We start from the raw sequence: 16739 nt of genomic DNA, 5'->3' as shown, positions 1-16739 counted from the left end.
AATAATTAACTGTAGCTTTGTTAAAATTTCTCTTACTGTGTGCAACTATAACATTGTTGAACAATACAAGTGTAATGCTTCCTTTTCAATCCTTAAACTTTAATATTTTATTGTCTTATTGCACTGTGTAAACCTCCTGTACTGTGCTAGTTCCTAAGTTTCTTCATGATTTCTTTTTTGACCCATTGATAAGGATGATATATATATATACATACATACATACATATATATATATATATATATATATGTATGTATGTATGTATGTATAGTCAGTTGTGGGGCTTAAACTTGGAGCCTGGACGCTGTCCCCGAGCTTCTTTTTGCTCAAGGTCAGTGCTCTACCACTTGAGCCACACTGGCACTTATGGCTTTTTCTGAGTAGTTTATTAGAGATAAGAATCTCATGGACTTTTCTGCCTGGGCTGGCTTTGAACCACAACCCTCAGATCTCAGCCTCCTGAGTAGCTAAGATTATAGATGTGAGCCACCAGTGCCTGGCTGATGATTTATATCTTATGTGGTGAGATGAAATATTATATATTACTTTATGCCTTCTCATTTGTAATATTTTCTTTAGGGCTGGACATCGTTTTATAAATTTCTGTATAGTTAAAAAAACTTGTTTGACAGTTGTTTGAATAGTGTTCTACATATGTTAAATAAATCACATTTTTCAGTTGTGTTGTTGCATTGTTACTGCATTTTTTGTATCAGTTGCCAAGTGTAGAACATTAAAATCTCTGACTGTGGATTTGTCTAATTTCTCCTTGAAGTTTTGTTGCATTTGCTGTTTATAATTTGAGACTGCTTTGATAGCTGCATACAAATGTAGAATGCAGTATCTTCCAGATGAATCAAAACTTTTAATTTTGAAATTCATGTTTTAATCTGTCATGATTTTTTGGTGTTAAAATCTACTTTGAATTAAAGTCATACATCTTTACTAGCATTCACAAGTGTTTGCATGGTATAAGCTTTTTCACTTTTTTTCAACTTTTTATATTCATATATTTTATGTGATTCTTTTAAAACTCAATTTAATGATCTTTGTATCTAGGCATGGTCTATAATACTAGCTACCCAGGAGGCTGAGGTAAGAGCATGGAAAGTTTGGATAGTATGAGCCACTTAGTGAGACCCTGTTTCAAAATAAAACTAAAAAAGGGTATGGATGTTAGCTCAGTGGTAGAGCACTTGCCTGGTATGCTCAAGACCCTGTGTTTGGTCCAGTAATAATAACAATAAACCTTTGTTCTTAAGTTGGAACATTTAGCCAATATATATGTAATATAATTGCTGACATAATTTGGTTTTAAATCCACAACTTTGCTATTGCTTTCTATTTTTCCTGCTTTCCCTGTGCTTCTTTTCTCTCTCCTTGCCCCTCTTTTTACAGTGGTTAAATGTATCTATGTATTCATCACCGTATGTTGGTCTTAGTGAGTTATTCCTACTGTTTATTCTTTACCCTAGAGATTATGCCATGCATTCTTGGCTTATCAGTTTCTAGAATAACACAGGTGTATTTACCTTTCCTGTTAATTGATAATAGATTTCAGTGCCTTCAACTCCTTCCTAACTTCCATGTATTTACACGATGCATATATATATATATAATGTGTGAAGATCACATACATATATAATTTGCAAATATCAGATGTAAATACATGCTCATAAAAATAAATATTATTATCCTATTCAGTCAATATTTGCTGAATTTTCTCTGCTTCTTGTTCATTTTCTTTGTAGCTCTAAGCTCCTATTGAAATACATTAAAAATAATACACTTAAATTTCCTTTAGTGGTATTCTACTGGGGATACATTTTCTCTTTGTGTTTGTATGACAATGTCACTATTTTGCTTTTGTTTCTTTTTGTTTGTTTGAAACATGGTTTCTCTATCTAACTCAGGCTGGACTGGAACTTACTATGTAGATTAGCTTCAAACTCATGGTCCTCCTGCCTCAGACTCTCCAAAAGCTTGCAATAGCAGTCGTATGTCACCAAACCTTGCACTTACCTTTGTTCCATAAAGGTGTTTTCTGTGTGTATACAATTCTAGACTGGCAGTCATTTTATTTCTATCTTTTGAAGATATTTCATGAACATTTCAATTGCATTGCTTCTATAGCTTGCTTGTTTGAAGGCACTATTTTCTACTTTATTTGAAAGGTTTTTATTATTAACTTGAGCTTGACTATGACATATGTAGTTATGATATTATTTATACTTGCCTTTTGGGAGGAGGGTTCATATAACTTTTCTATGAGACTTGATGTCAGTTTTAGAAAGTTGTCAGTCACTGTGTCTTATTAGTAAAAATTATACTTTTAAGGAATATTTTGTAATAGCAAGATAAACAAATATCAGGTATACTGCTGGATCAGTTATGATTGGAGTATAATATTACTGTGATTATCCCTCAGATAAAGATAATACAAAATAAAGGTATGTATCTTCTAATGACCACTTCCTATTCTACCCTCAGGTAGTCTCTAATCTGGTTTCTGTATAATCTATGTATTATCTCAAACAAATACACCCTCCACAAATATAAACAGAAATCAAATAGTACACATTTTCCCATCTGACTTTAGTCAATATAATATTACTAAAATTAATTCATGTTGCTGAGGTTAGTCTAGTTCTTTTTTTTTTTCTTTTTGGTAATACTGATGTTTGTGATTACATCTTTGCATTCTGCTTGGCAGGTTCTGTACAGCTTAAACCATGTATCTATCCTTTTTGCTTTAGTTATTATTATTATTTGTTGGTCGTGGGGCTTGAACTCTGAGCCTGGGCGCTGTCCCAGAGCTCTTCAGTTCAAGGCCAGTGCTCTACCACTTGAGTCACAGTGCCACTTCTGGTTTTCTAGTGGCTTATTGGAGATAAGAGTCTCACGGACTTTTCTGCTGGGGCTGGCTTTGAATCGTGATCCTCAGGTCTCCTGAGTAGCTAGGATTACAGGCGTGAGCCACCAGCATCCAGCTCGAGTTAGTTATTTTTAAGATAGACTCTCACTTTTCCCTCAAGCAGACCTGCACCATGGTCCTCTTATTTATGTTTCCCATTGTAGCTGAGATGACAAATATATATCTCCATGTCCAATTTTTTCCATTGAGGTCTCCACTTTTTTTTTTTTGCCTGGGCTGACCTGGAATCTGGAATCCTTCCAATCTTAGCCTCCCACATGGTTCTTTTTTATTGCTAAGTATTTAATTACACATATATGTCATACTCTGCTTCTCAGTGCTCCTATTGATGAATATTTGGGATATTTCCAGATTTTAGTGAACATTCAATAAAGCTGCTATGAACATCTTATGTAAGAAGACTTGTGGAGATATGCATTAGTTTTTCTTGAGTGTATGAATTTCTGGAATTGTAAGAAATGTCTAACAGTTTTTTCAGATGTTTATGCTACTTTATATTTCATCCAACAATATAGGAGAGCTTCAGTTGCTCTGCACCCTAACACTAAATATCAATGTGATTTTAACCATTATGGTGGGTGTGAATCTTAGTGTGGCTTTAGTTACATTTCTCTAATGATGAATATTGAACATATTTTTATGTACTTATTGGTAATTGTGTTTTGGTCAGTCATGGGGCTTGAACTCTGGGCCTGGGCGCTGTCCCTCAGCTCTTCAGCTCAAGGCAAGCACTCTACCACTTGAGCCACAGAAAACTTCCTGTTTTCTGGTGGTTAATTGGAGATAAGAGTCTCATGGACTTTCCTTCCCTGGCTGGCTTTGAACTGTGATCCTCAGATCTCAGCCTCCTGAGTAGCTAGGATTCCAGGTGTGAGCCACCAGTGCCTGGCTTTGACTTTGCTCTTTTCCTGTCATCATTTTGACTATTTTAGGTTCTTAACTTAAATTTTAGTAACAGCTTTCAATTTCTGCCAAAAAAACAATATTTCTGGGGTTTTTACTAGGATTATGTTAAATCTGTGGTATTATTTGGAAAGGATAAACATCTTAACAATATTTCACTTTTGAGTCCATTAATGTTTCTATACATTAATTAGGTATTAACATTTCAGCAGTGTTCTGTACTTTTCAGTGTATAATCCTTGAATTTGTGTTTGATTTTTCTCTGATGGCATTATTTTGAGATTTAATTTTCAATTGCTTATTGCTAGCATAAAGAAATCCAATTAATTTTATATGTTGATCTTGTATCTCCTGACTTTGCTAAATTGAATGATTACTAGTAGTAGTTGGTGATTTTGTTTTCTATAGAGATTTTGTTTTCTATATAGACAGTGATGTCATATGTGCTCCTTTCTTTCTGACCTTTGCTCCAATTTTGTTTTCTTTGTTTCATTGTCTAGGATCTTTTGAACAGAAGGTCTCTTGAATAGGAGTGGTAAGAATGGGCATTGTGGCTTTGTTCCTAACTTTTGGGAGCATCTTACTATTAAAACTGTAGCTGCAGGGTTTTGCAGATATCCTAGACTTTTTTTTTCTGAATACTTCAGATAAATTAAAAGAAAAATTAAAGAAAAAATTGGTAAAGGTTAAATTCATTGTTTCATTGCTCTCTGCTTTTATTTTTTTATTTCTGGAAGTTTTTTCTTTTTTTTTTTTTGTGCTGGTCCTGATGCTTGAAGGTTAGAACTCAAAACCTGGGTGGTGTTCCTGAGCTTTTGTGTTCAAGGCTAGCGCTGTAGCACTTGAGTCACAACTCTACTTTCTAGCATTTTGTTGGTTAAGGGGAGATAAGAGTCTCATAGACTTTCCTGCTCTGGCTGGCTTTGAGCCACAATCCTCAGATTTCAACCTCCTGAGTAGTTAGGATAACAGAAATGAGCCACTAGTGCCTGGCTGGAGTTTCATAGGATAAAAGCTCAATTGTTGGTTTTTCATTAGTTTTTTTTTTTTTTTAAAGATTTGTCCCTTATAAAAATAACTCAGGCACTCCTGGCTCACACTTGTAATCTTATCTACATAGGAGGCTAACAACTAGAAGATCAAGGTTTGAAGCCATCCCAGGCAGAAAAGTCTTTGAGCCTCCATCTCCAAAATAACCAGTGACAATCTGGGCTGGAGACATGGTTCAAGGTAGAGCACCAGCAGAGTGAGCAAACTGTGAGCCAAGAGACTCCTGAGTTTAAATATTATTATTTAAAAATAGTTTTATTATGATCTGCTTAAGTGTGGTAGTCTTTGTATTTATTTTGCTTAGAGATTGCTGAGGTAGCATTTTGAATCTGTGATTTCATGTCCTTATTCAGTAATGGGAAAATTTCAGATCTTATACTATCTAGGCATTTACTTTGCCCTTTTCTTTTTCTCTTCTCATTCTGGGACTTTAAAAATATTAAATATTATGTCAAAGGTCTCAAATATTCCATTAAAATTTTTGCTATACTTTATTTTGGGTTAGAATAATCTGTTCACTGATCCTTTCTTTTGTTATATCAAATGTTTTAAAAATTCAGTCTACCAGCTGGGTTCTATTGGCTCATTTCTGTAATCCTCGCTACTCAGGAGCCTGGGATCTGAGGATCGTGGTTCAAAGCCAGCCCGGGCAGAAAAGTCTATGAGACCCTTATCTCCAATAAACCACCAGAAAACTGGAAGTGGTGCTGTGACTCAGAGCACTAGCCTTGAGTAGGGGGGATGAGAGACAAGCCCTAGGCCCTGAGTTCAAGCCCTATGATGCCCCTACCCACCCCAAATCCATCTCTTGAGTCTAATTTCACATGTTCTATTTTAGTTCTAGAAATTTGCTTTTAGTTGCTTTTTGGGGGTTTTCATTTCTCTTAAATTCCCCTCTTAGCAATCTATTTGTCTATATTCTTTAACATGTTTAAAGTCTCTCCCTCCCTCCCTCCCTCCCTCCCTCCCTCCCTCCCTCCCTCCCTCCCTTCCTTCCTTCTTTCCTTCCTTCCTTCCTTCCTTCCGCCCTGGTGCCAGTACTGGGCTTGAACTCAGGGCCTGGATCTCTTTCTTAACTTTTTCTGCTCAGGCTGGCATGCTACTAATTTAGCCACACCTCCACTTCCAGCTTTTTTGCTGGTTAATTGAAGATAAGAGTCTCACAGATTTTCTTGCCCCAGCTGGCTTCAAATTGTGATCCTTAGATCTCAGCTTCCAAATAGCTAGGATTATAGGCATGAGCCTGCAGTTCTTTGGGTTAGATCTGTTTATTTTGACTTTTTTTGAGTATGGATTTTCTAGTTTTTTTCTAGCTTTCACATATCCTATAACATTTTATCTATCTGATAGGCATTGAGGAAAGTATATTCTTTTAAAAATATTGAACTTTGTGTTTATATTTTCTGGAGTGAAGTTACTGGTATATGATTTTCTTCTGTTAAGTGTTAGTTTTATATTTTTGTATATTTTAGTTTGGTTTGGAGAGAATTAGCAATACTGATCCACACACAGGGCATATCTATCCATTTATTTATGTCTCCCTTAATTTCTCTCAGGAGTGTTTTGTAATTTTCCATGTACAGGTCTTAGATATTTTACTAAAGTGATTGCCAAATACTAAAACTTTGATATTCTATTTGTTTATTAACACTACGTGGAAATATAATTGGTTTTAGTATGTATTTTGTATCCTGCAACCTTGCTAATTTAACTTACGAGGTTTTATATATTTTGTAAGTTTCTTAAGCTTTTCTGTATAAATGATCATATGCTCTGAACATAAGGATACTTTTCTGTTACTTCAGTTACTTCTGTCTTCTTCCCTCCCTTCGTTCCTGTGTTCCTTTCTGTCTTCCCTCCTTCTCTGAATCTATTCTTGCTTTCCTGCCAACCTTTTCTAATGTATTGTCTCATAATTTAAGTTTACAGGTGTTCAGTGTAAGTGCTGAGCATGGACATCCATCCCTGTGGGGAAGTATTCAGACTTTCACTATTAAATACGATGTTAGCTGTAGGTTTTCTATAGATGCTGAGATTTATAATTGTGAATGAATGTCACTTTGGGGTAAATGTATTTTACCTTTCTATTGAGGTGATCATGTAATTTACTATCTTTTTTCTCTTAATGTGATGTTACACTGATTTGCTTTTCATTGTCAAACCAACTATGCATTCCTGGAGTTAAACTCCATGTTTCCCTACAGTGTTCTGTAGTCAGATTTAATATGCTAGATTGATTGATTGATTGATTGATTGTCTGTCGTGGGGCTTGAACTGGGCCTGGGTGATGTCCCTCAGCAATTCAGCTTAAGGCTAGCACTCTACCACTTGAGCCATAGCACCACTTCCGGCTTTTTCTGCTTATATGGTGCTGAGGAATCGATCCCAAGGCCTCATGCATGCAAGACAAGCACTCTACCACTGAACCACCTTCTCAGCCCATGTATATACTTTTTTTTTTTTGGTCCGGTTGCAGGGCCTGAACTCTGGGCCTGGGTACTGTCCCTCAGCTCTTCAGCTCAAGGCTAGTGCTATACAATTTGAGCCACAGCGCCTCTTCCAGTTTTTTTCTTTTTTACTTATGTGGTGGTGCTGAGGAATTGAACCCAGGGCCTCATGCATGCGAGGCAAGCGCTCTACCACTGAGCCACCTTCCCAGCCCTGTATATACTTTTTTATTGTAGTATTTCATTAAGTCTTTTTCTCAGAGTAATGCTGGTCTCATAAAATGAGTTGAAAAGTGTTTCCTCTTATTTTCTGAGTTTATATAGGATTCATTTCTTAAGTAGTTAAGAGAATTCACTAATGAAGCCATCTAGACTTAAAGCTTTCTATGTGGGAAAATTTTATGTTATGAATTTATTTTTTATAATAGGACTTACAGTTTTCATTGAGCCATATTTTGAAATTTGTGTCTTTTGAGGAATATGAGAATTTCATTCAACTTATCAAATATATTGGAATATCTGTTGGGGTTTCTACCTTTTATTTCTGGCATTGGTAATTTATGCCTTTTCTTTCTTCACTGGGCTGGAAAGTTTTATCAATTTTATGAATTCTCCAATGATCCAGCTTTTGGATTTATTACTTTTTTTCAATTGTTTTTCTTTTTTTCAGTTTCATTATCTTTATCTTTATTATTTTTCTATTATTTCTACCATTTCCGCCACTTAGCTTGACTCGTTCTTTTTTCTGATTCCATAAGGAAGAAATATGTGATTTTTGATCTTTTCTATTTTCTCATATAAGAATTTAGAGCTGCTGGTTTCAAGCATTGTTTCCATTGCATCCCATGAATTTTTTATACATGTTACGTATAAAATATTTTATAACATTCTTTGGGATTTTTTATTTGGTTCATACATTGTTTAGGATTATTTTTTAAATGCATTCTATAGAGCTACATCTCTAGCTCTTAATTTCTTTGGGACTGATTTTTTTTTTTAGTATCTAATTGTATGTGTGTATTGGATTGATAGTTTTAACTTTATAATAGAATTTCTCTATCTTTAGCTTCAAAGTATACTTTCAAATTATGTTATACTTGTTAATGTATATTTATTTCCATTTGTCCTTTTTGTCCTTTTCCATTGTCATCCTTTTTGTTCTTGTTAGACATTTTATACACACAAACTCACAATATTATACTATTTTTAAAAATAATCATCTTTTAATAATGTATTAATGTGAGTAATATCTTTTGTGGTTATACATTATATTTGCTATGTCTCATTATAATACCTTGGGTAGTTCTGTGTAGTATTTTTTTCCTTCAGAATTTTCTGAATATTTTTTGTATTGGAACTCAACTGGTAATATGTTCTGTTGTCTAACATTTGTTTTCATATACTCTTTGTTTTAATGTTTATTTATGAGAGATATTCTCATAGAGCTTAGAATTCTACTTTGGCAGTATTTTTCTTTTAGCTTTAAAGATGTTCTTCCATTGTCTCGGGCTTGTATTGTTTCATCTAATTCATTGATCTTTCCTTCTGAATTGTCTAATGAGTTCTGAATTTTAATTTCAAATATTGCATCTTTTAATTTTAAAAAGTCCATTGATTCTTTCATTATATTCTCCATCTCTAGGCTCACTGTGTACTTACTCATATTTTCCTTTGTACATGTTTATAGTAGCTATTTTAAAATAATTTAACATATTTCATTGTTTTATTTTCATACATGTACATAAAGTACTTTGACCATATTCATTTCCCTTTCACTTTCTTCTGCTGCCCTTCTGCAATACACTCTTAAATAGAACTTATTTTATATTTTTGAAATTCCTTCTTAAGGGTTAGGTTCTACAGGTGAAAGAGAAAGCATATTATTTGTGTTTCTCATTCTGGCTTATTTTGTTTAACATAATCATCTCTAGTTCTATCCATTTTCCTGCAGATGTCACAATTTCATTTTCCTTTCTGGCTCAAAAATACTTCATTGTGTAGATATACACATTCATTGGTCTATAGGTGCCTAGGTAGATTCAGTAGTTCAGCTAGTACCAATAGTGCTACTATAAACATGAGTATGCAGATATCTCTATTGTATGCTGACTTAAATTCCTTCACATATATACCTGAAAGTGGTATAAGAGGAGCATATGCTGGGTCTACTTTTAGTTTTTGTGAAGATCCTTCATACTAATTTTCATAGTGAGTGTACTAATTTACATCTATACCAACAGTGTGTAAAGGTTTCTTTTATAACTGTACTAGGACTTGAACTTTGAATTTAGGGCTTCTCATGCACTGGGCTAGCTTGCTCATGGCTGGTTTGTAGCACTTGAGCCATGCTTCTAGCTTGTCTTTTTGCTAGTTAATTGCATTGGGGGGGGGTGCATCTTAGACTTTTGGCTTACGCTCACTGCAAACCAAGATTCTTAGAATTTCAGTTTCCTGAGTAGGTAGGATTATAGGGGTAAGCCACTAGTGTCTGGCTATTTTCTTGATGATAGTCATTCTCACTATAGTGAGATGGAATCTCAATGACTTATTTTTCTTTTATGGGTAGGGATGTCGAACCTTTTTACATGTATTTATTGGCCATTTATCCATTTTTTTGAGATCTGTGGAATTTACTTACCCTTTTATTAAATGGATTTGGTTTTTTTAATATTAAAATTTTGAGCTGTTTATATATTCTGAATATTAATCCTTTGTTCAGCAAATATTTTTCCCATTCTATAGATTGTCTCCATTTTGGCAATTGTTTCCATTGATGTAGAAAACCATTTTTAATTCGATTCAATCTCATTTGTCAATCTTGCTCTTATTTCTTAAGCAATTGGAATCTTGTTCAAAAATGCTTTCCCATGGGACCTAAATTTCTTTGGGACTTGCTTACTTCACTTAATATGATTTTTTCCAAGCCTTTCCATTTCATAACAAATGGGGTAGTGTTGTTCTTTCTGATGGAAGCATAGAATTCCATTGTATGTATGTATATGTGTGTATCTATCTATCTATCTATCTCACATTTTCTTGATCCACTCATCTACTAAGTGTTGGTTCCATATCTTAGCCATGGTTTCCCTTATTTGAAATAAGTTGTATGCATATAGGATAATCTTATCAGATAAGCTGAAAAGCTTAGAAGCTATGTACATATGTTCATATAAGATGATGCTAAGTGAGGGGGCTGGGAAGGTGGCTCAGTGGTGGAGCGCTTGCCTTGCATGCCTGAGGCCCTGGGTTCGATTCTTCAGCACCACATAAGCAAAAAGAAAAAGCTGGAAGTGGCGCTGTGGCTCAAGTGGTAGAACGCTAGCCTTGAGCTGAAGAGCTGAGGGACAGTGCTCAGGCCCAGAGTTCAGGCCCCACGACCAGACCCACCCCCCCCAAAAAAAGATGATGCTAAGTGAAATGAACCCCAAGATATGGACACAAGAAGTCTGTCTTTGTTGTTATTGTTTTAAATATACTATGTGGGTTTTTTTGTTGTTGTTTCCTTTGTATGTTCTTCCCCCTATGGTATATCTCCTATTGTCACTGTACTTGATTTTGGTACCCTGCATCTTGTATATACATATGTCTTATCTGGGGAGAGGAAGGGGAATAACAAAACCCTGAAACGAGGACACAGGATGACCCATTGTAACAAGGATACCCACAGGACAGTATATTGGAAAGGAACTTAACTACTTCAGGCAGAGGAGTGGGGTGGGTTGGGGAGGAGTAAGGGAGGTGGGGGAGGGAAGGGATAGTGGGACAACAAGGGAAGAGGTAACAATGCTCGACAAGTAATGTATTCATTGCCTTAATCATGAAACTGTAACCCCCCTGTACAGCATCTTTACGATAAAATAACATTTAAAATTTAAAAAATGCTTTCCCTAGGCCTATATCTTCAAGTACTTTTTCATAGTAGTTACAGAATTTCAGTTCTTACATTAAGATTTTTGATCTATTTAGAATTGATTTTTGTACAGTGAGAAATAGGATCTAGTTTCAGTCTTCTACATGTGGCAAGCCACTTTTCTTAACACCATTTGTTAAGGATGTCTCCTCCATCAAGTTACTGGCAACTTTTAAAAAATCCACGTGGCTGTACTTGTGCATTTCTGGCTTTATATCTGGGTCTCCTATTCTTTTCTATTGGTCTACATATCTGGTTGTTTTTTTTTAATTTTTATTTTGCAAGTACCTTGCTGTTTCCGTTACCATGGCTCTGTCATATAAATTGAAGTAAGGTATTGTGATACTTCCAGCTTGCTTTGGCTGTTCAGAGTCTGTTATTTAGGTTGAATTATACAGGGTCTGGGTTGAGGTGTAGTTTCTCATCACTGGACTGGGAGTGTATATAGCTCAGTACCCAAATATTCAGACATATGTTCATGGCAATGAGCTAAATCCCAAGTACCACTCAGACAAAAATAGCTGGAGTTTCTGGTAGTGCTGCCTGAACTCGTTGTTGCTATATATGGGCTGAGTCAAAGATTAATTTTGCACCTCTAGTTTTGCTTTTTCCTTTTTTTGTGTAGTGGGAATCACTGTGGCCTATAAGGAGCTTTGCAGCCTATGGACTAGGCAGGTTCCCTCTTGTTCCACACTCCTCCTCATTTGTGCCCACAGGGGCAATAAGTGTCTAAGACTAGGATGTACCCTCAATGCATTAGAGGGTGGGAGAACTAACAGAGTCCTGAATTTTTCAGTGGGAAAACAATTGAGACACTCAGGAAGTCTTGCAGCCAGGCTCAGTGCTTTGAGACCCCACTGTGAGACTTTGTGAGAGAGAGGAGGCTGGAAGAAATGTGATCGGTAGGTTCTGGGTCAGCGCTCTAAGTCCTGCCTGGCAATAAATACAGGAAGCCAGAGTCTGCTCCTGCAAGTGTCTCTGTGCTTCCAGCAGTCTCATTCTGTGTTAGGGAGGAGGCTGGGGAAAGTACGTGATGTGCCAGGCCTGGGCTCACAGTTCTCAGCCCTATCTAGAAGGGGACTCATGTAACTGGGAAGCTAAGACCTCTGTCAGCCAAGTACTCTGTCAGCAGTGGGCCCAGTGCTGTTTCATGCTTCTCAGGCAGGGAGAGTTGCTCCTCCCAGAGGACCACTCTGTCTGCACTGCCACCCACCATGGGGCCCTTGACCACCTGAGCTGCTCATTAAGCATCTCATTAGGTCCAGGCTAGACCCTTGGCCTTTCCATGATCACCTCCTACCCGCACTGTGCCAGTGTGTTCCAAAGCGCTCTGAGCCATGATTGTCTTTTGTTTCAAATCTCCAGAGTAGTTAGTCTCATTTCTCTCAAGGTGGCACCTTTCTATAACTCTGTGAGAAAAGGAGAGTAACAAATGTCTTTCTTTTCCACTATGAGGCAGCTGTGCAGGAGCAGTCCCTGTTTTGCCAAGCACCTGCACTGGATTTAAGTCTTGTGGGAAGTGTGGATTTATCCTGCAGCTAGAGGTGTCAGTCTGTCAGTAGAGCCACCTGGATTTCCTTGTCTATGTTTCTTTTCCTTCCTTTCTGCTCTGGGGAACTGGAGTTGAAGTTCTGGACTTCTTGTGTGTGTTTTTTTCTTTCTATTTTCCTCTGTTGTCTTTCTGTTTCCTTATGATTTTCATCTGCCCTGTCCTTTTTCATGATTCCTGATGTTCCTCTCTTCAGAACATAGTCTCATCTTTGTTACCCTGAGTCTTCTTATTCATGGAGTCTAACAGAAGATGCCACTAATCTGCCATCTTCTTTTTTCTTTGCAGTACTCAAAATTTAATTCATGTTTGCTATATAAGCATCCTATTACTTAAAGTACGACTTCATTCATTTTGATTTTAATTTTTTTAGGTAAGATAATTGTACTAACTTTGCCTAGATTAGCTTCCAACTGCAATTCTACTTCTGTCTATTATGTAGCTGAGATTATAGAGGTGTATCACCATATCAGCTTTGCTTTTGAGAGAGGAGGTCTCTATAACATTTTTCCTTGGGCTAGCCTTCAACCATCTATAGCTGGGATTACAGGCATGCACTAGCATGTCTAACCCCAACTGTGTACTGATTTGTGTTCACTGCTCAGATCTCAGTGGTAGGAAGGATTTTAATCCATTTATAAATAGAAAAGAATGCTATAATGGATTAATTATGTCTGTAATGAGTGAGTATTGGATTGGAGGAACAGGGCTTATATCCCATGTATTTGCATTCATGGATAGGTTAAATAGTCTTTCTGTTTTTCTAGTTATATAGAAAACTTGTTACCCCCCTTTATAGACAGCTTGACTTTATCACATATGGGAAACAAATCTGATAATTCTAAATGATGTCTATTAATGTTTTCTCATACATTCATTTCTATTTTTCTTGCTCTCAAAATATAGTGGACCTGATATTATATTTTTTGGATACTGCATGGTCTCTGGTCTATAATTTTTGTCCTCTTGTTAAATAAATTGATTTCTTGCCCTATAATTTAGACTAGGATATGTTAGAAAGATGTCCCAATCACACAATCACATTATATTTTATTTAAATGATGGATATTGTTAGTTAAATACATTAGGTCACATCATAATCACTGGATAATAATTCCTGATTATGTTTTCTTATCTGCTACCTTTCAGATCATTCATTTCTTTCCTCATTTTCTATGTATACTCAGATGAGGACTTGATTGTAGATATCAACAAACTAGCAGAGGTTCAATATATGGGTACCAATCATGAGAGAAATAAGTTCCATGTGGCAAGAAACTCATCTTTCTAGTTTCCACTTTTGATGACAAATGAGGTGGGATGTGAAAAGGTGGTAAATGCCTTACCATTCCTCTACTTATTAGTTTGAAATTTAGCCTGATGCCAAAAATTTAGGACATTTCCAATAGTATTCTATGGTGAAAAAATGTAAAATTCCAGGAAGTAAGAGATAATTGGTTCTAGTCCCACCTTCTGTATACTCCTATGTAACCCTATCAAGTTACTTAATATTTTAAATTTGTTCTCATATACAATGAGGTTAATAATCTGTTGGGAAATCTTTGACAAATTATTAATATTGTCGTGAGGTAAGATGGTGCTGTATATGCCACCTTGTAACTGTTTTCTCTCCTTAGGAAAATGGTTGGAATTGTGATATCTTTGCCTGCTTTCAATTTTTTTTGTACATTACAAATCCTGATTTTGTTAGGTAGCCATCTAATTATGTTGGTCCCATTTATGATAAAGAAAACTAGTGAACTAGTGAACTATCTACTGTGCTTTTACCAGTGTATGAATGATTTCAATGAAAAATATTCATTGGCTCTCCGTTGCTTTACAGCTTGGAATCCCATCCACTGCCAGCACATGGAATGCCACAACGCAATTAACAAGCCAGCCGTGAAGGTATTGTTTTACTAGACCTTGTGCCACTTGTCTTTTCAGGGGTCACATTATTAGGAACACACTGCTGAATGAAGTGGTATAGATTGGGGGTAAGATTTGGGGGTATGATTCTCTGTAAAGCAGAGGCCTAGTATGTATAAACTCAAACATCTTCCATATTCAGTTTAGCTGTATTTGGGCAGATTGTCTGCCTAATGGTGGTGGTGCCTCTAAGTTTTGGTTGAATTCATAGGCAAGCATTATGCAATACAGAACTAATTATCAGAAGTATCTTGATGAACTCTTCCATATTTCCCAATTAAGCTTCTATTTGAGCTAGTAAACTCAGGGTAATGTGTTTTTTTTTCATTTTTACTTGAATGTTACAAATTCAGAATACCTAGTAGATGACTATGCAAATTCAAGCATTGTAGGGTAAAAAATAGATAAAATTATTAAGTTCAGATCACAGATGCAATAGCAGTTGAAACGATAGACATGTTTGGATGATATACAACAAATTATAGCAGAGGAAATAGTGTTTTAAAGAAGTCAAGTGGTCAGAAAGATCATACTGTCATTTAATATTAAAACTATTAACAGAACTGAGCACCTTATTCTCAGCCTTATTCTTTTCTGCTCATCAAATTAGTTCAGTCCTGTTAAATGCCTTAATCTTGGAAATAAGGTGTTAAGAGAGATAATCAAACAAAATTACTTATGGTAATATTTGTTGGACCTAAAATACTTGGCTGGGTAGAATACTGTGTGGCTTTATAGGGGCAAATGAGTGTTAGTTGAATCATTAGAGTTGATGAATACTCTAGAGAACTTAATGTTATGGGAATTGGCTTCCCTTGATGTACTTTGCTGATGACTCAATAATAGAAAATGAATGCTAAAACTTTATAGTAACAGAAAACAGGAAAAGTAAGGCATAATAAATAGAAAAGGAACGAAAATGTGTTTTATAAACTAAAATGAGCAACAGAGTGCCAGTTATCACATTGTCATTTAGATACCTCATACTAACAAAGGCAAAGAACAAATTTAGTAATATAAGGACTAACAAAGGTCATCCTTATATTACTAAATTTGTTCTTTGCCTTTGATAAAGGCAAACTGAATGAGTGTTGAAAAGGAGCAGAAGAGAGGAACTGCCAATGGAAATAGACCTCTACTGTGTGTACCCCTCTACTGGACTTTAGCAGTTTGGGGGTTTACAAGTACTCTTCCTTGATTTGAGGATATTTGAGCTGAACACACAGAAGATAATAAGCTATTCATGGAGCTCAGTTTGTTTCTTCTCAAGGATGAGATTTGCATAGTTCTCTCTTACTTTTGTTTCTGTATCTTTTTTCTTCCTGCTGGTTATAGGTTTTCATATCAGGCTACATTTTCTTTTTCTTTCTTCCTTTTTTTTTTGTCCATCGTGGGGCTTGAATTCTGGGCCTGGGTGTTATCCCTCAGCTCTTCAGCTCAAGGCTAGTGCTCTACCACTTGAGCCAAGTGCCCACTTCCGGCCTTTTCTGTTTATGTGGTGCTGAGGAATCGAACCCAGGGCCTCATGCATGCAAGGCAAGCACTCTACCACTGAGCCACCTTCCCATCCCCTCAGGCTACATTTTCAGGAGTTCTCTGGCATCCTGGTTAATAAAGCTTTCTGGTCATCCAATCACAGAAATCATCAAGGAATTAGATTTTTCTCCTTTTTCAAACTAACAGCCTGTTTCACTCCACTAGATCAATCTTACTTCTCTCCCTAAAACAAATTCTCTTGGATAGGCCAAACCATCCTTCTTTATCTTATTTTTCTTTATTAAGGTGGAATTCACACAACAAGAAATTAACCATTTGTGAACAGTTCAGTGGCATTTAGGACATTCATTCACACAGTGCTTTAAACTACCACCTTTATCTAGTTCAAAGACATTTTCATTACCCCCAAATCTTACTGATCTCCAGTTTCTTAAAGAGCTCTCTTTTCTATTATCACTGCACATTTTATAGAAAGGTAACCTTTTTTGTTAAAGTTTCCTGTGCTGGGCATTTTTTTGCAT

At 36.1% G+C, this 16739-nt stretch overlaps 1 protein-coding gene across 1 annotated transcript in view; it reads left to right on the top strand.

The window, feature by feature from the left end:
- Unc79 (unc-79 homolog, NALCN channel complex subunit) overlaps positions 1 to 16739 on the top strand; it is a 240144-nt gene that overhangs the window by 82735 nt on the left and 140670 nt on the right. Inside the window, exon 8 of the mRNA XM_042692771.1 lies at positions 14636 to 14700. Coding sequence (XP_042548705.1) covers positions 14636 to 14700 — 65 coding nt within the window. The remainder of the gene's footprint in view (positions 1 to 14635; positions 14701 to 16739) is intronic.

This window comes from Dipodomys spectabilis, unplaced genomic scaffold (genome assembly GCF_019054845.1).
Source record: "Dipodomys spectabilis isolate Male_0828 unplaced genomic scaffold, ASM1905484v1 ptg000157l, whole genome shotgun sequence".
NCBI lineage: Eukaryota > Metazoa > Chordata > Mammalia > Rodentia > Heteromyidae > Dipodomys > Dipodomys spectabilis.
Note: the sequence above shows the minus strand (reverse complement) of the source record. Positions and strands in the feature narration are given on the sequence as shown.